Below are 24,640 nucleotides of genomic sequence, written 5' to 3'. Positions count from 1 at the left end.
TTTGTTACTTTTTCGTTGTTGTTGCTATTATATTTTTACTTGAACTTTCTCGTACGTGCGTCAAAATTGAATAAGTTTCGACATACACAAGAGTGATTCATTTCGGTGAATAATTCTGGCTCGTTTAGTGCACGCCGTCGACTACCGATTGAGCCAGGAGTTCATTGAATTAAATGGTACGGGCAAGGGGTTAATAATATATAACTATAAAATACAAAATGTAATCTTCAGCTAACCAAACAGCAATCAACTTATGCGAAAAATCAATCATTATAGGATAAGCGCGAGCTATATTAACGTGACTCATGCACTAAGTACAGCAACTTTAAATCGCAAAACATAATTTTATTTCTCATGGTGCATTATCTAATACTTTAACAACTGATACAATAACAGGAAATTGATTTGGCGCCTCAATTATGCTCTTTGAAATTGTTGCCGAGTTAGTGGAGAAGCATTAACATGTAAAAAAACATCACTAGATATGCACTCACTGTGAAATGTTCTTCAATCACTTTAAAATAATCTTGCAAAGGAATGGGAGAATTAAAGCTGCATATTAACTTTGCATTATCAGCTTCTTTTCGAAATTTATGTTGAAGCCTCCGAACCAATTCAGAAACAGCCAACCAGAGAGCAGGGAACTGGTCACTCTGAATCCTGTAACGTTCTTAAGAACAAAATAAATTAAAACAATTTCAAATATAGAGAAAAACAAACATTTGCGGGTACAATTCGGTTTTAACGGAGGCAAAAAGCGTCAAGAAAAAAATTCGCCAAATTATGGAAATATACTCAAGTCGCGAATCACATGCTATATAGTTTGACGATTGAAATCGCCAAATTGGCGAAATTTTTACTTGGCGCTTACAACCAACAAGTAACCCTTTATGATACATTTCAAGCATTCATTTATTTTCACAGATTAGAATTCCAGTTGAAATCTACTTTAAAGTGTCTTTTTCCATCGTCAAAATTGCTAAATCGTGAAAGTAAAAGGTTACAGTACAACAAAAAATATTACTTAAAACATCAGTAATAGTATCACCCTATTTGCTTATCTGAGCTATATTAGTGACAAACTTAAAGGAAATATTAAAGTAGATTTCATTCTAGAAAAACTAAAAAGGAATGGAATGTTTTTGCAAAAAGTTTCGGATATGATTCTATAACAAACTGTTAATTTTGGCGATCAACTAAGTTCGCCTAGAATATTTACCTCCTTGGCTGGTTTAATGTGGAAATCATTGTTCTAAAATTTCGCTTTTGTTGTTTGAAAAGATTGACAAATGTAAATTTAACGAAAACTAGAATAAATGCGAAAATAAATTCCCTGTTTTCTAAATAAAATAATTTAATATTTTGGGAAAACTAAATATCTGTGCAAAGTCGGTTTTAACAGAAAAAGTTAAGAGATGAGCAAAGTTGCATCCATCTCTAAGATTGGTATATTTAAGAGAATATATCATTATTGGAAAGCTTTTTTTTCCTTCTGTTTTCCCCTTTAAAAAAAAGTATTTTTAAAACTCAGGAAAACTTTTTGGACAATTAGAGATAAATGAAGAATAGTGAGCACTTATATCAAAAAGTTAATTAAGTTAATTTAATGAAACAGAATATGTTATAATTTTAAATGTTTATTTCTATCAAATATTTTTTGTTTTTTACAGCTTTTTTCATTTTGTTACAATTTTCTTTTCAGAATAATTATATAAGTCGAAGCTATTAAATCCAAAGGATGATATATTTTGTAAATAAGAATTTTCATATTTGTTTAAAATGCTTTATCTCTACCAAAGCTTCCTAACTTCAAATTTTTCAGTGGAAATCTACTTTAATGTGCTCCTCCACATCGCCAAGAATGCTAAGACATCAAAGTCAAAAATCTAGATAGCTGACACGGTAAACAATACTATGAACAGAGTAGTAGAAAAATTACTCTGCTTACTTGCTATAGTTACTATATTGGCGACAAACTCAAGAGGCATTTTAAAGTAGATTTCAAACAGTAGTTTTTTCACAGTTTAATTCTAGCCGAAAATAACCCTGTAGATGCGGATGTCAATAAAAATTATTAAACCTTTGGTTGAAATCTACTTCAGTGTGCTCTTTGATTTTGCTGTTAACATGATAACACAAACAAACAAATAGACCTTTTTTAGCAATTCCTTTCACAATAATGTTAACAGCCATTTTGTTTTCTGACTTTGACGAATTGGTATTGTTGAGATCTTTGGCAAAATGAAAGAGCACATTAAAATAAAGGACATTTTATTAGTTTGCTGTAGTCCATTATGTTAAAAATGGTGGCAAAGAAAAAAAAATGGTCCAAACAAGGATAAACCACTAAAAACTAAATGAAAAATAAATTTTTCACTTGAAATTATTGATTTTCAAAAATCGTCACGGTTAAAGCTAGAGTTCATTAAGCTGTTATGTGAATATGACAACGGGAGTAATATCATTCAGCACTGCTGCGATGGACATTGCACATTCAGCCAACACACATGATCACATTTGGATGGCCTAATAGAAACTTTCTTTGCTCCAAATAACACCTCTGAAAATTCGTTTCGTTTCCAGATATTCCTTGCCATATCGTTTCCTTCATTCCAAGCTTGTCAAGGATACTTGAGTATTAACGGCAGCCATTGGTGAACTTTTGGCTTAATTGCATTACATTGGCGAACTTTAGGCTTAACTGCTCGTCACTATCGAACATATTCAAATTCTAACTATGATTAACATGGCATCTTTGACAGTTACTTTTTACGAATAATCACTGGTATGCGGTTGATGCACAAGTACTTCTTTGAGAAAGGAGCTGCAATTTCAGAATTTGGGATTCACTTTCACAGTCCCATATAGTTTTATGAGCCTTGTAACACATACTTGTTTTCATTCATCTACTCATAACAATTTATTCATTAGTTCAAAAGTTTGACTTTTAATATAAAGTCAAATATTTTGAAATTCAACTGTATGATCACTTAGTTAAAATGAGGAACTGCTAAACACGATTTATCATTACTTACGAGCAGTTTTAGATGGCATAATAGTGACCACATGTCCTGAAAAGTATTCAATACCCAAAGCTCCTCCAGGATACGATGCACCATCAATAAACAATTCTAAAAAAACAACAAGATATATCATTCTGAGAATAACCATTACAAAATCCATAACCAATAACTGCAAATTTATCCATACAATATGGAGAAGTTAAATGATGATGAAATGGATCGGCTCACATTCAAACTTTAGAAGCTCAATACAATATTATTAAAATTTTTAAAAAAATTATACTCTAAATAAGAATACATAATATCTATATTAAATTTTAATATACAATAAGTAATATAAACGATAAAACATTGAAAGTCATAGACATGAGATGAGCCAATGTTGTTTACAAAATAAAGAAACAAAAAGCTAACAATAAGATATGCTCAGGAAGAAAAATAATCTAATACAAACTAACCTTCAAGTTTCAGAGAATCAGAAATTTGAAAACGCTTTTCTGCGTTTTTAAACAGACTAACTAACAAAAAAGCATTTTATTGAGACTTATTTATTATGTTGACTTATGGGCAACTACTAATGGGAAAAGATAAGAATCCTTTATCAGTTTGCAAAGAAAGAAAAAATTGCATACATCACCAAATTACCCACAGATGGAATTCGACAAAATTAATTATTTGAAACTGAAAAGATTGTCGAAGAAAGGATCATAATTAGTAACAAAGAAAGTTCATGGTCAATTAGTAATGAAGATTTTAGAATAAATTTTGAATAGAAATTTCCTCACAAGTATCCCTGGTTTCAGAATTATTCCAATAAAAAATCATATATTCAAAGCAGCATTTTTTAAACGAAGAATATGGCGTTGGTAAACTCTTAAAATATTCCTCACAATCGGTATCAGTTTTCTAAAATGGTCGGTCATTTTAATCACTTGCAATACTACATAGAACCACTGTACTATATAGAAATATTAAAGAAAATAAATATTCATTTGTTATAATTGTAAAATAAGCATTTATACAAAATGAAAAATACAAAGCAAAAATCAGAACAAAAATGGAAAAAAAAAAAAAAACCAGGTTTACAAATAAATATACTCTATGCAAACAGGCATTCTCAAATTTTATTAACTAAAATAAGTATTTTATATTATTGGCAAATTAAATTTAATTTCTTATAAATGTTTATGCTTTTTTTGCGACTTAATTATCTTACTGCATTTTTTTAACACCTCAGGCTTTTATTTATTTATGTTCTTTTTCTGAGCTGCAGGCTATGATAGAGAAGTTATTTTCGGTAATGTTTTCATGTTCTTTTCACTCGTATTTTTACTCAACTGCCCCTTTGGCTTTTAATATGCAATATTTTGAACGAGATGTAAGTTGAAACTGCCAATTATATTCTGTTAGCATTCTTCAAAAATTTGCAGCTTATTTTAGAGGAGTACGCAAACATGGCGATCAGTTCTTTGGAAAAAGAATGTATCCAAATGAATCAAAGTATAATGAAATCTATATAGTTTTAAAATAGATAAGAAGTTAAAGGTAAAAAAATCTTTTAACATTGAAACGAATAATACATATCGTTATGTAAAAACAAATAAAACTTACCAGGAAATAACTCATTCAATAAAAGTGGTTTCTTGTTGATGTCAATCGTTACTTTTGTTTCCCCTTCTTTCACAGGTGGGCATGCTTTGGCTACTACATTGAAGGGAAGCAATGCAGATACATCAACGATTCTAGGAGCTCCTATACACATATGGTTGAAAATTCAAACAAATAATCTTTCAAAAATTATTAATAGTCCAACAATTAATTAATTATTAACTAAAAATGAAAAAAAAAATGTAATTATGAATTTAAACTTATAGAAAGACCTGCTGGTCTCAGACTAACAATACTAAAAAAAATGATATATTAGGGTGATTTTATTGAATTCAGTACACTTATAAAAAGAAGAAATACTGTTTAAAATCTTATAAGCAAAACTTTTTTTTTTCTTCTAAAACCAATATTAATAATCAAAATGCTGGATGATTAATTTTATAAAAGATTTTTTTTTAAATTTACACTTTGATTTCTTTTCAGAAAATCCAACAACTGTTTATTTTTTAATTTACCAGGTAAATTGTAAAAATCATAATAATGATTAATTTTATTTTGCTGAGTACATATTTATTAATTAAAGTTTTATAAGCAAAATTAATTTTTCTTTAAAACTCTGTCTAATATCATAATGTTGAATAACACATTTTCTCTGAAAAAAATTCTACAACTGTTAATAATTTAGTACACCAGGTAAATTAAATACTTGAAACATAAAACATTTATAATAAATTATTTTGCAAAAATTCTTCTAGGATGATTTTACAGAATTTAGAACTTAAAAAAAAAAGAAATTTTCGGTTAAAATCTTGTACACAAAATTCTGTATTAAAACTCTTTACAATATCAAAATCTTAGATGTTTAGTTTAATGAGTGACATCTCTGAATAATACAATTTTAATTGTTTTCATGAACCTGTTAATTTTCAAGCATACCAGGTAGATTAAATATCTGAAGCATGAAGCACATCATGATTAAAAATAATTAATGAAACCAGATCCATGATGTACATTTTTTTTTATAATTCACAAACTGCTACAAAGAAAAGATTATAAAACATAAGAAAGATTCGAAGTGTAAATCAGGCACATGATAAACAAATTAATTTCACAATAAGATATGAGGCTATAATCACAAAGGGCAATCAATGAGGAAGAAGTGAATTTTGTAGATTGTGCTATTGTAAATTTGTATTCCATTAATTTGTGCATATATTTTTATTTAATTCCATGGCAGCCTCTTTGGTTATTCCCCTTTCGTGAAAGGAAAGACATTCGTAAAATAAAAGGATTTAAATAGGCAAACTTACTACATTGATCTTATAAATCCAATAACACTAATAACACCCTCTTCATTAAATTCAGAGTTTTCAGATTTGTTTTTTTATCTATGTATGCTCTATTCAAATGAAAAACTTTACTGCTTCTTATATTAGAAGCAGTAAAGTTATATCACCAAAAATTAAAATTACTTGTTTCTTCGTAATTGGAAAATAATTTGCAAATTTTTAAGAAATTCTGACTACAATGACAAAATAATGTGGGCAGTAACTTCTACAAAAGTGTTTAGCTATTTTTGTAAACAGCTAAGCATTTTTTCTTTATCTTTTAGAAAGTGCAAAAAAAAAAAAAAAAAAAAACATTTAACAAAATTATTTACAAGAATTTAATATAGTACATGTTTTTAAATTAAATATTAATGAAACATAGTTTTATTACACAATTTTGATTAATAGTATTTTTAAAAAAAAAATTATTTTTCAATTATTATTTTCTTTTTGAGGGTAAAAATAAAACACAATAGTAGCTGAAGGAGAGGTAAAACAGAACATTCAGTACTGCATTTGTAACTCTTAAAGAAAAATTAAGAAATTATTTTTAAAAGAAATAGAGGAGAATAACTTAATTTGAATCAAAACATCATAGACATCTCCTTTTTCAGAAAAAAAAAGGAAGTAATATTATCATAATTAATTGCATATACAACAAATGTAGAAACTTTTAAAGAAATAAATGGATACTTTCGAGAAGAAAAAAAGTCAATTTTGTCTATTTCAAAACTTAAAGTAGGAAGGAAATGGAAGTCCTCACTCTCTCACTTCAAAAATAAGAGTTTTAATAAAAATATATTCAAAACAAATAAAGAAAGAATTTAAATTTATTATAAAGCAGAAGCTCGTGGAATTTTCTAAAATGATAATTTTATGCAGAAGTAATAATAAATATTTAATTGCTTAAAGCAAAGCAATTAAATAAGGAGTAGAAAACTTTAGAAAACTCGCAACTAATTTCACCATAACAAAATAAAGAAGGTAAGAGAGAGAAAATTTTTTATTTCCCCTAAATGTGTAATAAAAGGAAACATATAAACAATCCATATTGCATAGTAAAAGAAAAAGAACCAACTTTAGAAAGATGTTCGTTTGCCAAAGTTAAATATATCTGGCTGATTGCCTACCAAATATGGTAATTCTGACAACTTTTACAGCGACTCTAGAAGCCATTTATTAATTTTTCTTATAGAGATTCAAGATGACAGATTTTAGGCGAATTTTTGGACGGTTGGTACTATTTTATAGTATTGTATGAAAACTAGTCTTAATCAAGAAAAAGTTAATTTTAATTTTTAAAGAAACAAACAGATTAAAATGATTTGAATCAAAATTTAATATACCTTTAAGAAAAAAAAAGTAATTTTACCATAACTATTTGTATAAACAGCATGTGCAGTAACTTTTAAACTTGAAGGAATAAATGGATATTCTAGAAAAACACTGGCGATTGCTTGTGAGCCATCCATCACAGAACCAAACACAAAAACGTTCTGAGACACTTTCAAAGGAGATTCTACATGGACCATGAGTCTCACATCATGAATAACAGACCTGCATTTCAAGTTCACCTGAAAAGTAAATAAAAGATTTAACAATACTTCATAATAATCTCAAAGACAGAAATCACAAGAAAATTAATAAAAAATTTTTAAAGTAGTAAATGAATTTTAAACATTGAATAACAAAATTTGAACTAACCTCCCGAGCAGAGATTTTGAAAAAACTCAATCGAAGATAAGATACCCCCCCCCTTCCATACCATTGGAATACATAGTTACCAAACCTTATTCTTTAATCCAACCTCTCTTTTCTAAAATCATTTGAGTACAGGAACCTCAGAATATTGAAACCTCAGAGTACTTTTCTCAAATATAAGAACAATTTCCTCCACCCCTCAAAAGTCACAATGACAGCTTGTGTTCTTAACCAATAGTTACACAAAAGAGGTCTCTGCTTAGCTAATAACTATTAAGCCACTGTATGCCCCAGAATCCTTTCATTATTCTTAAATTCCCTGTCCCCAAATTTATCTGGGAGAGCGTCTCTAATGAACAAAGAATGTACCATATGTCTTCAATCTATGGCACTTACTGAAAAGTAATAGAATTTGGAAGTGACATCCAGAGGACAGGGACAGGCTTTGCAGTTTCGTTAAGTGAGTGTTTGGTGGCCTTTCTATATTGAAAGAGTTAATTCTAAAATTTAACTAAGCATTTTCGGCGGCCTGGCCATATTAATAGCATTAATTTAGCGATGTTACCAAATCTGATGAACTGCATCTTGAAACTGCATCAAATGAAAATACTATTTTAAATTATTGTTGCACAATAGACATGAAGTATCCTAACTGGTTATATATAAACATAATGTGACAAAACCACTCTAGCTTTTGAGGCTGAATGCTCTGCCACATTATTTTCTTTTTTTCCTTCAATCTTTATTATGCAATATTTCTCGATAATAGAGGGCGGAGACGGGCATGTAATAAATGATAAAGTATCTAAACGAAATAAAAAAAATAATTGGCAAAAACCAGTTAAATTATTTGGTGTGGGTAACTCTGTCATGAGGAAAAAAGAAATAAAAATAGAAATAGAAAATTTTACAGGGAAATAATGTTTTATTTTCCCTGAAATTTCCTTCGAAAATAGGATATGGTGGAAAACCAGTAACTAATGGTAACATACCAAGGGGGGGGGGGAGGAGTCATGGGATTTCAAATGAAACAAAAACTGGTGAAATATGTATAGAAGTATCGATGCAGTTGACGTCACATTGTTGGTTCAAAAGTATACTTAAAAACATAATTATTTCTATTTTTTATTTTTACCTCATGTTTATTTCTATCTCATTAATTTAAACCCTTTTTTTTACATTATTTTGCAAATGGAACAAAAAACGAATGTTCGATTTCGAGATTTTGATGAATTCCTAGGTTCGGACTTCCCTGTGCCCAAATAATATTATATATAATTATGTCCGAGAACATAATACAAAACTTTTTTGCGCCAAGCATTTGAAATGCGTGGGACTCTGAAAATAAAAATCTAACACTTGTGAAGTTCACAGCTTTGCCCAATATATACAAATTTATTTGGAGGGAGGAGAAAATATCTATATTAGAGAGTTTGTAAGAAAATTTTAAGAAGATATGACACTGGTTATATGAAAAATCATGAAATAACTTCAGATAAGAAGTCTATAAATAGAATGGATTTTTAAAGGCTTCAACATAACAAAATGAGCATGAAATACAAATTGTGGCATACCTTTATTGGCACAGCAGGAACAGGTCCAAGTGTTCTTCCGGTAGTATCTCTAGATTCATTCATCTGAAAATGAATCATATATAAGTAGACAAAAATAAAATAATCTGATGTAAAGAAAAGGTTATGGAATGAAACTTACATCCGCAGGTGCTAGATGATTGGAAACAGTTATCGATAGTGATATTTCATTCCCCAGTTTTTGAGTTCCAAGTAAATCTAAAATAAAAAGGGGGGGAATCAAAATTAATGAAATATGGAAATAATTTCATATTCAGGACAAATTGTAGATGATATGCTGAAATCTATAAGAGCTCACATATTTAGTACATGTACATATGAAGCATGAATAATACCATAAGATTAAATGTTTTCAAATATAGATATTTCATTAATGATATTGCATGTTTTTGTTTCAAACTTTTTTTTGCCAAATGAATAGACTACTTTATATATAAAGGTGATATATTACAAATTATTTAGCTATACTACATGATACACTGAATTTCCAGCCTTGTAAAGCCAACTTGAATTGCTATTGATTGTAATGCTTAATACTTCTTTGATTTCAAAAAATATCAAAATAAAGGAAACAGGAAAGTATGGCCAACAAATATATAACAGATACCATCTTTACATTTAAATATTAAACTTCATTCTCAGCGAATTCAAAGCAAATTTAATTTCATAATAAAGTGAAATATACATCAGAAAATGGGAAAGTAAGCTACTTTCTTTCATATTATTCTAATATTTTCTTTTATCAAATTTCCAAACCTTTCCTACACATAACTTCATATTAGTAGCAAAAATATTTCATGATCTAATTCATGCCTTTTTTTTCTATGATTCTAAGTCAGATATTAAGATACATCATTGAGTCCTTAATTAATATTACTCATAAGGAATTTATAACATTTAGAAACTTTCATTCAATTTAATAAAATGCATATGGTTATAGCCTAGTTGCACATGCTAATAATAAAGTTTATTGGCAATAAAATTTCCAGAATTTGAAAATTCTTGTATATAATCCACTTTGTGTTAGAATCTATACCTTAAGAAACCTTAATAAAAAAAAAAGTGCATAATTCATAGTAAATAAAATAAATTTTATTTCTATAATTATTTTAGTTTAAAATTATTTTAAAAGTTGTATATTTATTTAAGGTTGTTACAAAATGATTTTTGCAAGATTTTTTTAAAATTAAATATTTGAATAATAACACTCAGTGCTAATTTTATTTATGCACATAATTTATATAGAATGTGACTTTTAATATGCTTGTATCCTAACAAAGTTTGATGACATCTAGTTGGAGTTTTGACTTGTCACCTTCAAATTCACCAACGTATAAAATAAAATTTATAAAAAGCAAATAAAAGAAGCAAATTTATTAATTCAAATTGCAAAGTACAGAGAACATAATGTTAATTATTTTGAAAGCAATTTTTTATGATGAAAAACACAGTAAATAAACTAATAAAATATAATGTCAGAAATTAATAAACTACTTTAAAGTATGATGCAAGAATTTTTTTTTTTCACAGTTATAGAGCATAATTTTATTATTACTATAATGCAATTTAATGAAAACTCAATTATTTACAAATTTCGTTCTCTAAATCCAACGGACTGTGCCTTAACATAATACTAAGTTCTCTTCTTTCTAATAAATTGTTCTGCAAATTTTGAAATTTCATCCTCAAAATACATATTTTTAGTAACACTATTTTCAATTGAGAAAATGGCTAAATTAAAGCATTCATAGTGGACCTCAGATAATTCGTAATAAGTCTGAGTTCATATAATTTGTTCAAGTTCATAGAATAATAAGTTTATGTTGTTTATAAGGAGGAAGATGATATCCAAAATTAAATCTTACTTTGATTCGATGACTTAATTACTTTCTTTAACCTCTCCATTTCTTGTTCAGCTACTTTAAAATCAATTTCTTGAGGTTCTGATAAAGGTGATACAAATAATGAAGGTTCTGTGCCTAGATAACAACATGCTAAATTGCCTTCCTCAGATAATAAAGTAAGGATTCCTCTGATGTCCCTAAAAATTAAAAAGAAAAGAATAACACTTCTGAGTTAGTAAGAAATTTTAGTGGTTTTAAGTTACATTGAGGCAAATTATTTCAAAACTGATGTCAGTTTTACCAAATTGGCTCTAGTTTTTAAATAAATACACATTCTCAAAATTTTAATGATGTCTTCAGCCACTGATTTATCCTCCTGATTTTAATTTCTATATTTATCACCTTATTTTATTCTTTATGTAATTTTATTTATATATTTAATGTCACAAAGGAAATGGTTACATATTTTCAATTAATATACAAAAAAAAAAAGCTTGTTAGTTAAAATAATAAAAAAAGAAAAGACATTAAAATGGTTAAGCAGAAGTTCTACTATGGTTTATTTGTGTTGATCTAAAGATGGTCAATTTCATATTATTGCAACAATGTGGATATAACAAATATCCTAGTTCTATTTGCTAGTGGATTAGTAGGGCACACGAAGATTACTGAGAGAAAATAATATGAACTTTAAGAGAAATGCTAACTATAAGTCAGTAGATATTACCAGAAAGCCATGGATAGTCAATTCTCCCACTATTTCATATAAAACTTGGTCTAATGAAATTATTCATTAGAACATTTAATAAAGATAGTAACTGCTCCAATACTTTTGAAAAATGCTCCCTGGTCCAGACAATGGAAAACTACAAGCAATGATTTTCAATGTTCCTCAAATTTGTAAATGCATTAAAAACATTGGAATATATGGAGAATATTATTATTGTTGAGTAGTGCTATTATTGGTTAAAAAGATGCTAACCCTTTTTTTTTATTATTATTATTTAGAGAAAGGTAAAATTACAAAAACTAAAAAATAACTTGAGGATATATATTTTAAAATATTACATATATAACAGCTTGAAGCAAAAAAAAAAAAAAAAAAAAAATATTGCCAGAAAATTCATTACATTTTACTTTTTTTTTTTTAATATTTAGAGTGTACTATTTTTTTAATAACTATCTTGCATTTCTAACAATAATGGCATCAGGATGTTAAATGACCTAACTTAAAAAAATACAATCACACATAAAAATAACAAGGGCTTTTTTTTTCTCATTTAATAGGCATGAGGATTCTTTGAAATTGATAACCATATATTTATTAGCCCTGTTATTTGTAGTTATAATTACTTTAATTTTAATGAATGCCTTGCCCAAAATAGTCAATAAATCATATTTCTATGATGTTGAAACAACAAATTGAGTTTAATTTAAGAATACCATACAAGTATTCAAGAAATCACATAATCATACAATATAGAAGCTGATAATTCTTAATATTTTAAAAATTCAATGATAATTCTTCAGTGAATTTTTGAGCTGATAAATTCTCAAAAGCTAATAATTCTTAATGCCTCAAATGCTTTCAAGAAATGGATCCTATATATGATTTACAACATAACTTCTTTACTATCTTATATCTAGGTTATAGTGCAGACTTCAATTGGTATAAAAAAACAAAATGACATTGAAAAGTATGTTTTCATAGAATAAAATGTAATATTAATATATAATATGCACAAATGCTAAATTAAAGTTATTTAGTGATTTTAAATCAATAAAAAGGATAATAAAAGTTTCTATATAAATACATTTTACAGTGTTTGCTTTCTTAGGCATAGAAAGTTCAAATTTAAATATATGCAAACTAAATAAAAAAGGCAAAAAAGAAAAGAAATCCTTACGTAAATGAAGCTCGACTAATACAAATTGGAGGGAACATTAATTGTACAGCCCATTTCAGTTGAGTTTCGTGATAAATTAGTAGTGTCTGATTAGCAGTGACAACCAAAATTATGAGGAAACCATGATGCTCTACAAGATATGAAAATAATAATTCAGGTTATTCAATAAAAAATTACATTGTTTTATTTTAAACTATTTTAGAATAAATTTACCTTCTCTGTAACAAGTAAAGCATCTTGGCATGAAACTGAGTTTCTTAGAAAATTTTATTGAGCCATGAGAATTTAAACCAGTTATAAATTTTTCACCTAAAATGAAATGACAATAATGTAAATCATGGAAAATATATTAGATTAAGTAAACAAAATTATCAATAGAGCATTCAATACAAAAATATAAATTATCTGAATGACAGCCGGCTTTGAAAACAAATTCACCAAGGAAAAAAGTTTATTTAATAAATATTTATTCCTAACTTAATAAAATTCCCCTAAATTATTTCAATAAAAAACAAAATAAGTATTTGATTAGTGCAAGAAATAATTATTCTTATTGAAGTTAAACATGAATGAAACATTTAATTTTAAATAATGAAACAAATGAAATATTATACAGTGAATTATTATTATGATTCAGAATGCATTAAAAAAACAATTACTATTTTCTAAAGCTATATTACACTAAAGATCAGAGCATTTCCACAAAAGTAATACATTTTTCTAAATATTAATCTTTCACAAATAATTTTATAAAATAATTTAAAATTAATTAATTGATACGTAATAATTAATAATTACATAAGATAATTTAAGTATATTATATTTGAAAAAAAAAACAAGCATAATAAAAAAATAAAAAATTTTAAAATCTGTTTCTCCAACTTTTGAAATCTCTTTAGTTATTTACACTTTTGCTCATTGCAACACACACTACAGCTTTTAATTACAAGGAATAATAAAATATAGCTTATAAAGAATAATAATTAAAACATAAATGATGTTCATTTAGCTTGAATAGATTAATTCTGGATGTGAAGTTGTATTGAGACTACTTTGAGTAAGATCTAGTAATGTTGAGCCTCAATCAAATGAATAGAATAATAAGCAACATTCAAGGTTTCATGACACACCAATTTGAAAACATCCGATTTAATACACTATATTTAATATACAGTTAAGTGAAATAAATGACAAATTTATAGGCAAAATTTGATTTTAAATCTTTATCAATTCTTACCATTTAAAATTCTAAAGTAAATTTGGAGAAAAGTGATAACAAAACAATTTGACCAGCATAATCAATTGAAAATCTAAAAATTTATGCCTGATTATGCTAAATACAAAATAATAATGTCAAATAAATAATACAAAATTAGAAATGGTTTAACTTTTAAAAACATTTATTCATGATTATGCTAAATACAAAATAATAATGTCAAATATATAAAACAAAATTAGAAATGGTTAATCTTTTTTTATACATAAGTTGATACCGTCAATAATTTTTCTATTTTAAACTATAGTATTTTTTTCAAAACATGCACGCAAAGTGATTACATTAATTTAGTTTCCAAATGAATTGAGTTTTAAATCTACCATTTAAAATTCTTTAAAAAATACTTTTATATGTTTGAATTTTTTAAATATAAAATTTACTTTTCATTAACATAAAATTTGTAGGTTAATTATTACATAATAATAGATTTAAACTTATGATTTGTAATTTTCTGTTTAAAAATCAGCAACTTTCTTTGAAGCATATTACAGTTTTTTCTAATTTATAAAGTGAGTGCAAAATGGTATCCTGCATTAAAGAGTATCTTTAAATTTTAAAAAATCTTAGAAAATTGGGAGTCCTAGATGAAATAAAACAACCAAATTATAAATATTCATTATTCATCAATAATACATTTTATTACCTAAAATTGCAATAGTTGGAGATGTCTTATCATCAACCAATATGATATCCATGGCAGAATCTCCTAAAATATAAGTCCATTCAGGCTAAAAGAATGAAAGAGAGATATATTAATCTATAAACAATATAATAATGAATTAATTTATGAATTAACTAGGAAAGAGAAAAACATACTGCAACTTTTTTCCCTTTAAATCCAATATTTTCATTTTCAGTGTTTTCATCGGTTGCACTGGCTAATGACTGAAATCTATAAAAATAAAGAAATCAATGGTTACAATTTTTTTTATCATATTTTTTAAAGGTTTTGATGAGTTAATGGTTTTAATTTTCAAAGTAGGTATAAAAGAATCTCTATAATCTCACTTCATTCAATTTATTTCAGAAAAATATTAATACTCCTACTGTGTTTTACTACTCTTGCTATTTTGTAGTTGCATATGAAAAAACATCAAAAGATTTAAAAACTGGTCCTTTTTCTAATACTGGATCTTTTTACACAGTCACTACATTAGAATTTTACAGACTATCATGCATATTAACAAAATTGGAAATGAAATCCAATTTATATTTCAAAACATAATTAAACTAATTGACAATAACGATCAATCATAACCAAATCAATATCAATTATATTCCGTAACTGAATAAATAATTAAAGACAAATTTTCATTGATTTAATTTCAAAAACAATAATTCTATATATGATGTTTATGTTAAGGATTTGCAGTCTATTAGAAGTTAGAATGCCTTATCATATTTACTTGACCTCTTGAATCTTTTATCTCTATCTGATATTTTTACAACAAATTGCAAATAAAAGTTAAATATTTAAAAAATCCAACATATATCACAGATTTTTATAATATCATTTAAGAATATATCAGCTTATTTTAATAAAGAAAACCTCATCAAATAACACTCTAGGGATATCTCTTTCATATATTTAAGGTGTGTTCCATACATTTAAAGGAATTTTGATATGTCTACTACATTAATTTATAAATGTTCAAGGAATTGTTAGATACCTAGCTCTATTATGATTTCTATTTTACATCACAGTATGTTTGAAATATTACTGGACTAGTAAGAAGTTCTGATTTTCTGGAACCAGTGTAACTCTAGAACTCAAAGTTAATAATATTAAATGATGGAATTATTAGCCTTATTCTAAATAAAAGAGAAGGTATTGACAGCAATTTCTCAGAATTGTAGATTAATCAAAATGACAGCTTGGAAGAGATTTATTTCAAAAACACATTACAATAATAAAACTTGAATGATATTATGAAATATATAAAATTATATTACATATAATAAATATTACAAAATAAAATTCAAAATGTGCAACCTTTTTTGGGGGTGGGGGTGGGGTGGGGGCTGTTTACCTTGTCAGTGAACTTGCAGCTATCTGTTTTCCCTTTAATATTTCGCAATACTGAAAAGTTCGGATTAGAGAAGTGCCAGATTATTGATATATAGCTATATGTAATTCTGATAATATTACATAAACTTTATTAACTGTTGTACTCAAAATTAATATCATCATATGATGCTTTGATAAGCATGCTAAATTACAGAGAATATCTATGCAATTGTTTCAACTTAGAACAATCAATAAAAATGGCCATGATTACATTAATCAGTACATTTTATTTTTAAGTAAAATATCAGAGTCATAATGACCGAGACGAGAGGAGAGGTATAGATGCTCCAGGCTCCAATTGTAGAAGGTGCTAAAGGGACAAAAACAATTGGTCCGTTTATGACAAATATTTAAAAGAACTATCATGAGTGGGTGGAAACAATGCCTATGCCCTGGGTGCCACTTATCCTTGCTAGTCATTGATATGAAAAGGCAGTTTGAACTCTAAATAGCTGATCATTAAAATGCAACAAATGAATCACATATTATCTAATGGAATCTAATATTTTTTTCTTACATGAGAAATTAGAAAACAATTCTTTAATAACAAAGGCTAATTAACAATAAGTCAAAAGGAGCAAATTAAAATTTCTTCATTTCATTGCCTTAACAATAAGTGAAATATGAATGATTCAAAAGAAATAGAAATTCACCTTTTAGTGAAGAGTATCAAATTCTATACAATAACATAAAAATACATCTAAAATGTATTAAAAATAAAAATGCACACCTATAGCTCTCAACTGCATAACCATTTACTGTAACAAAGGAATCAGTCTTTTGAACATAACGCATTGGACCAGGTAAAAGACTCTTTGGAAGATATCGACTAAAGGAAAATCGTTCCTGTTCAAAGAAACATAAAGTGCCATCCAAACACTGTATACACATCATTTCTTTACCTATAAAAATTTCAGCAGCATATAATGTTTATATATCAATAAGTAAAAATCAACAGGTAGGATATTTACATAATTATGTCAATGTTTTAAGTAATCTATGAATTTCAAGACAATTTAATAATTTTAAATAAAATATTAGATGGATATCTATAAAATACAGAATGTTTTGAAAATTTTACATTAACAATAACTAATAAGATCTTAATATGTTTATTTTTTGTACGGAAAATTCCTACAATAATTGGGCAAATATACATATATTCCATTCAAAGGAAATGGCCATTTTATTTTGAAAATATGATATAACTAAAATAAAAGCAGAAGTTTTCTTTAATTATCTTTATTAAAGAAATAAAAGATAAATAACATATAAATTCCAATTATAATCTCATACATAATTATTTAAAAAAATTGATGAACATTTCATCATTTTATGTAAGCAAAATAAGATAATCAATATTAAGGACTACATGAAAAGGGGTAAAAATATCTTAATATAGAATTAATGAATACATAAAGTAATTTTAAACAATATTTGATAAATTATTTTTTACAAATGTAAAAAACATATACAAAGAATATTTACCCTGGATTCCTCCAAAATAACCAATTATGAGTGAAAATGCATGTCTTTGTAAATTATGTTCATATATCAAAGATAATTTAACCTGTGTTCCATGTTCTACACTTCCTTGCACAGCTATAAAAAATTAAATTGAAACAGTTAAATAGTTGTGTAAAACAATAGGAACTAAAAGATGCAATAAATAATTTATTAAAAGTAATGTAAAATACAAATGTTTAATTTTTGATGACAAAAAAAATCAGTGCAATATATAAATGAAGTGGAAATTTTTAAGTGCTAAACATAACAACAATCAACAGATCATTGAAAATGAAATTAGAAATATGTATTTTTTTTACTAGTCACAGTAAATTTAGTATAGTAAATTCTTAACTGGCATAAAGAATGAATTTTAAACTATATTAAATACATGATAAAAGAAGTGACACTTTGGTAAGGCAGATGCCAAACAACATAAAAATATATGCATTTGAAAAGTACATTTCCTTTTACAAATGCATTTGACATTTTCAAATTCCAGATTCATTTAAAAAATAATTTTTAAGGTTTTTTTTTTTTTTTTTTTTGATGCCAGATTAATAAAAGTAATAAAATAATATGCCAAGATGAGCTATAGAACAAATCAATTAATAGTAAATTATTAACAAAGCATTGTATTATATAAAACAAGAATAAACAAATAAATAGAAAATTAAAGAGAATGGATATGTGAATGCTATTTCTCTCCCTCTTTCCCTATAGAATCTCTAGATTAGGTTTTTAGTCCAGTTGCATAAAATAGTAATAATTGCCAAAAATATTAAAAAATAGTGTGAGATGTTAATGAACTCTTTATTTATTAATTCATCATATATTTAAGAAAAAATAATAATCAGAAATAGTGTTAGAAGAAATGTTACCTGAAACAGAAAAAACAGATAGTTTAAAAGGTTGAAGGACAGCAAGCTGAAGAAGTGTAGAAGTTCTGTAAAGCACATTAAAAAACAAGATGTTTACTAAATCATATGAAAGCAGAACAAAAAAAATATGAAAATTATGGTAACAACATTTTAATGTAAAGAATATGTGGTACAATTTTATTATTAAAAATACTTTATCACATTTTATTCAAATAGCAATATTGCAATTGAAAAAACAGAAATGTATTTCATTGTTTCAATACCAAATAATTTTTCAATTAACAAAGTTTATTCATTTTAAAAAGCTTTTTTTTTTGTATTAAGTTTCATTAAAAAATTAAAACCAATTCTTTTAAATAATAGCTTATTAAAATTTTTCTATTTTGAAAATTTATTATTTTGCTAAAAAATGACAAAATTATTTTATATCTTTTATATGTTTCATAACTGTATTAACTATTAAATCAAAGTAAAAACAAGTATTAAAACATTTTAAAGAATAATTTACATACTGGATTTCAAAAGAAGGAATAAAATGAATTTAAAAAATCATCTCTAATTACTATAAATAGACTCATTAATTCTGGAAAAAATATCTTTTGTGGTTCCTTTCTTTGATTATAGATAATTGATCATACAGCAAAAATAACAAGTTTTATTTAAAATAAGTTTGCTTGACATTTCATTCAGTACTTTCAAGAATAGCTTTTCATATTTTTAACAAAACAGTATTTCAATGCCATATTTTTTTAAAGCTTTCATTTATTTTAAGATTTTTGAAAGGGAAAAAAAAATGATTTCTATTTATATTTTTACTGATACTGATTACACATATTTGCTTCAAAATATTTATAAAAATATTGAACTGCAATTTCAGAAAAATAAAACAATTTACCAAGAAATAAATTTTAAAAAAACTTTAATATTTAGATTTACTTGCATAATGCTTCAACATGCATAATCTTTATTCAAAATATGATTTTAAAATTTTAGTTCAAATCATTATTTCTTTAAATTGTATAAAATTCATATAATAGTTTATTATATTGTTATTACCAGCACTTATATGTATTGAATATCCATAAGATTTATTATTAAGATTACTTTTATGAAAGTTATTCTCAGATATATTCAAAATTATAAGAACATAAAGTCAGAAAAATAGTTGTTTTAAGCAATTAAATTTTATTTAATTATTTTTATTAAAAATGGAATCATTTTGTCAACTGTGCTGTGAAATCATTTAAGAACTTACGATGACAAAACACCAACTCCTAAATGAATTATGGGATGCTTTAATTGAGTTTCTAGAAGCAAGTCATCAGGGCGAAATGAAGAATAAGTTCCATCTTCTTGTTTAATTGGTTGAGGTTTGTAAATTCTTAAAATGCCACTGTGACTTCCAGTAATAATTTTATCTACATGGGAAAAAAATCCTTTGTAAATGCAAAGAAATCAAAATAATAATCTTTTAATAATTTAATTATATGAAAATATAAAAATTCAAATCTTTTTGCAGATTTCAATAGCAATTAAGATAATAGCATTATGAAAAATATGAATTTGGCATAAAGTTTTTATACTTTTGATGGTAGTATAAATTTGGTACTTAACATGCTAATAGAAAATAATATTTTATTACAAGTCAAGGTAATAGTATTCATATATTTAATTTAAAATAATTTATTTTTGTAAAATATCTTACCTGATTTATCAGAATTATTATCTATATTAGCCACAGCAAGGCATCCTTTATCGAATTCTTCATCTGCACCACAACTGGTACTCCACCAATCACACGCTTTGAAAAGAGACATAGTTTACAGAGAAAAGTTTTACTGAAAAAAATAAAAAAAGATTTTTAAAAATTAAATGTTAATATAGTTATTAAATTCAAAATAGAAATGATAAGGTGTCTATACTCCAATACCTTGTTTCGACTCTGCAGAGAATGATTTGTAAAAAGTTACAATATATATTTCTACTTAGTAAATTGGTACTACAATAATCTTAATACATTTTCTAATTAAACATTCGGTCAGTAAAAATTTGGTTTTAAATATTGATTACTGATATTTTCTGTTTTTTTAAATTTCAGAATGAATGTTATTTAATATAGAGATTTTTTTTTCCTCCACCCTATATGAATTCTATGAACAGAAATTTGATTTTAATGTTTTCAGAGAAGAATCATTCTTTTTCATTTGGTTATTTACATTTGATATTTTAACACTGTAAAAGCTATCATAAATCAATTTATTTAAATCATGTCAATAGATTTATTGTTTGTTAGTTGCTACAGTATTTTGATTTGCCTAACAATAACCAATATGTAATTTTATTAAATAAAGAAAGGAAGATAGATTGTGTTAACCAGATGAAACAATATATATATCAGTAAAGAAAAAATTTAACAATAATCAAATAATGCATTTTTTTTTGTACATCTTATTAAAATTACCTTAAGAGGCATTTTAATTTATTTTATGCACAAAGTATAGAATAAACGAAATTTCCATAGTAAACATTTAAGAAAAATCTTACTTTCTATTAATTAGTTTTATTTATTATCTATTAACAATAGATAATAAATAATAATAAATGTCTTGACAGAAATCCTTTAAGTCATACTCTTTTTTTATAGTAGATATTATATACTGTGTGATATCATGACCTAGCCAGAGGCCATGCAGGAAACTTTATGGGGCTACAGAAGAGCAACCCCACCTAGCACGAAGAAACAAACTACATTTGATGATATTAGGCCCTTGCAAACAATAAAGAACCCTCTAGAGAAAATGCACATTTTTACACAAAAAGAATAGAAAAACACATTACATTTTACATTACTAAAGACAAAAGCTTTGACAAAATGTCCCTAATAAAAGATTTAATAACTGGAATTTTTTATGAATTCTTTGATGTCAAGAGACATCCAATTTCTTGGCTATCTGAGTCATATGTACAATTAGCTAATTAGCTGTTTATAAGAGCAACCACATATTCATTTAAATTTACAGTACATGTAATTAAAAACTATCTAAGTTGCAGATTGAAATTTAGTCCAATTATGCAATATACATAGTTTAATATTTATAATAATTGAAGGCAAATATTTTAATTTTAAATCATAAATTAATTTTAATTATTAAAAGATTTCATGTATACTTTATGTCAAAATAATATGTAAGAATTGTTAAGGTAATCATTCAAAATATTTTTTGGTGCAAAATGCTCAGCCACAGAAAGATTTAAATATATACTATATCTATTTAAATTAGTATTTTTCTTTAACGAATAATGCAACAATTATATATTCAACTGTAACAGAAAGAGAGAGAAAAATATTTGATATGTCTAACAGCTTTCACTTTTTGTTTTGAAAGCAAAGCATCAGAACAAAAACTCAGTGCACCTGAATTTAAAAAAAAAAAAAATAAGGAAAAAAAAAACCCTGCTTGTTTTGTTATTTATTTTGTCTAACAGAAAATGAATATGTCATTCCTCTATGAAATATATACTTTTGTAACTTTTTTTGTCTTATCAAGTTAGACTATACCAAGTTCTGGTTGTTTCTTAGAAGCTCTTACAATATTTTTTAACAAAGTTAATAAGAAATTAACCATTTAGTGGCATATCTTTGAAATATTTGACATCAATTTGGTTGTCTTCAGATTAACAGAAAGCATCAGCATTTCCATTACTACCAAAAAAGTTATTTAATTTCAGGTAGAAATATATAATTTCAATGATAAAAATGCAATTTAAATCTAAAATAAAAAACCAATTAAAGAAATTAAAATTTTAGATAAATCTCAGAGATTTTAAGAAATTATGAGTTCTGTTCTTTAAAGAATTGCACTTGTAGTATTTTCAACAAAACTGAATACTTTAAATCGATAAAAATTTAAATTGATAAATTGAATTCCAATCGATAAAAATACATAAATAAAAGACAAGACTACATGCAGTACTGACCAATGAAAGCCAATTTTCCTTGCAGAACATATGCTTGTCACTGTTCTCTGAATAAGATATAACGCATGGGGGAAAATATTTTTTTTCCACTTTCTTGAAAGTAAAATGAAGCTAGAGGAAAGATTTCTAAATTAATTAAATGCTATACAATTTTTATATTAAACAGATCTTATTTTCTTTACTATTGAAAATAATAATAATAGTTGATGATTTAACGTGGTAATTTTTATATCTTATCAATATATGCAGATTTTTGTCAGTTTTAAAAAAAATAGTAAATCTTTAAAAATCCATAAAAATATTTATTTTTCAACTAATGTCAAATTATATTTTACTTTTACATATCAGAAATATCATCTGTAGAAAAAGATATGGCATCTTTTTAAGATCCAGACATAAATATTATAAGTATACAGAACAAAATAATATAATCTATTCATATGAAATGATATAAATAAAAAAGAAAGTCACCTCTTCACACAAATCGGAAAAGTATATTATCACAACATTTTAAAATACTATTATTATAACAATATTACAAATAATTAATCAAAATATCATACAGTCAATTATATTTTTTACACATTTAATGTGTGTAGAAAAGAGTCTCAAATTTTAGTAGTTGTTTATCTAAGAAAGCTTCCGGCAATGACGAAAAACTGATGCTTGGAGTATTCATAGTACTGATGAATATCTAAAAAAAGACACGCTGATCTAAAAATTTAAAAGTGCTAGAACTATTTGAAAATGTCAAGAAACAGTTGTATGGTAGTATTAAACACTCAGTTTATAAATTAATTACTATTAACGAGTAACATGTGACTTAAATGGAAATAAAAAAATGTAAGTGAATGTCAACCGTTGCTATGACAACTATGATTTCTACAGTTACGGTTTATTTTATTACGAATACTCCAACAGAATGATTCAATTAATTGTTTTGACATTCGTTAGTAAACTAAAGGAATGAAAATTTATTCTCATGAATTTTTTTGCATCTAAACAATAGTGGGAAGTGCTGAAACCCTCAAATTTTCGTAGAAAAGTAATAAATTCAAATTTTTATATTTTAAAATCCTATACATCTTTCTAGAAAAATCTTATTTTAATCTCTACGGTAATAACAAATATCAAATATTTAGTTTTAGATCATTGTCTAATCAGGGTGAAAATATGTTGTCTAGAGTAACGTAATATATGAATTTTTGCTTCTGTTTTTCATATTTATATATTCTGAATAACTATTTTGAATTAGTTACTTCACATTTGCACTTCTTTTTTTTGATAGATGGAATACCAAATTCAATACAGTTCTACAATTTTTATTTTAAAACCTTATATCAAATTTCTTATGTGCAAAGTAAGGAATTTCTGCGATAGTACATTCATATATATACGAAGAAACAAACCAATAGATATTGGTGTTAATTCATGTGACGTAACATCTATGATAATTCACTTCTTCCAAAGTTTTATCTGATATGGATTTGAAGATAGCTCTACCATTAATTTATTCTTAGGCTATTTTATTTACATTTAGAGAGGTGCTGTGAAATTATAAAATGTATGATGTTTTTTGCTGCAAAGCAAAATTATTATGCATGTAATTAGATTATGCATATGTCTAAGCTATATTGTGTTATATTTTTTATGAAGGTACATTTTATTTGTTTTTTTATGAAGTAAAAAGTGTTTATCTTGTTGAAGCAACTTGTTTTAAATAATTTGATTAAAATTTTAATTTTTGTGCACGATTCCTTCATGGAAGTATTTCTTATTCCGAAATAATTATTTCAGGTGAGAAACTTCTAATTTATTCAGAGACAGGCCTAGGTTCAATATAGTATTTTACTTTAGATCAGTACCAAATAGAACTGCTTTTTAGAATAGATCTATTTTCAATTTTGTTTATTTGCAAAACGTTTGGA

At 25.8% G+C, this 24,640-nt stretch overlaps 1 protein-coding gene across 2 annotated transcripts in view; it reads right to left on the bottom strand.

The window, feature by feature from the left end:
• LOC129961973 (protein PTHB1-like) overlaps window positions 1-23,570 on the bottom strand; it is a 33,840-nt gene extending 10,270 nt beyond the window's left edge. The window contains exons 1-18 of one of the 2 annotated variants that reach the window (XM_056075624.1): window positions 23,184-23,570; window positions 22,713-22,823; window positions 20,440-20,572; window positions 19,990-20,152; window positions 18,735-18,799; window positions 17,836-17,949; window positions 17,078-17,249; window positions 15,096-15,171; window positions 14,923-15,007; window positions 13,217-13,312; window positions 13,004-13,133; window positions 11,118-11,293; window positions 9,374-9,450; window positions 9,235-9,297; window positions 7,332-7,533; window positions 4,635-4,775; window positions 3,036-3,131; window positions 495-670 (exon numbers count right to left, since the gene is read on the bottom strand). In XM_056075624.1, the coding sequence (XP_055931599.1) occupies window positions 495-670; window positions 3,036-3,131; window positions 4,635-4,775; window positions 7,332-7,533; window positions 9,235-9,297; window positions 9,374-9,450; window positions 11,118-11,293; window positions 13,004-13,133; window positions 13,217-13,312; window positions 14,923-15,007; window positions 15,096-15,171; window positions 17,078-17,249; window positions 17,836-17,949; window positions 18,735-18,799; window positions 19,990-20,152; window positions 20,440-20,551 (1,944 nt within the window). In that variant the 5' untranslated portion in view covers window positions 20,552-20,572; window positions 22,713-22,823; window positions 23,184-23,570. Of the gene's footprint in view, window positions 1-494; window positions 671-3,035; window positions 3,132-4,634; window positions 4,776-7,331; window positions 7,534-9,234; window positions 9,298-9,373; window positions 9,451-11,117; window positions 11,294-13,003; window positions 13,134-13,216; window positions 13,313-14,922; window positions 15,008-15,095; window positions 15,172-17,077; window positions 17,250-17,835; window positions 17,950-18,734; window positions 18,800-19,989; window positions 20,153-20,439; window positions 20,573-22,712; window positions 22,824-23,183 lie in introns of those variants that run through there. The other variant, XM_056075625.1, reaches the window with a different exon arrangement.
• Window positions 23,571-24,640: the final 1,070 nt, after the last annotated feature.

This window comes from Argiope bruennichi, chromosome 2 (assembly GCF_947563725.1).
Source record: "Argiope bruennichi chromosome 2, qqArgBrue1.1, whole genome shotgun sequence".
In the NCBI taxonomy this organism is placed as follows: domain Eukaryota; kingdom Metazoa; phylum Arthropoda; class Arachnida; order Araneae; family Araneidae; genus Argiope; species Argiope bruennichi.
Note: the sequence above shows the minus strand (reverse complement) of the source record. Positions and strands in the feature narration are given on the sequence as shown.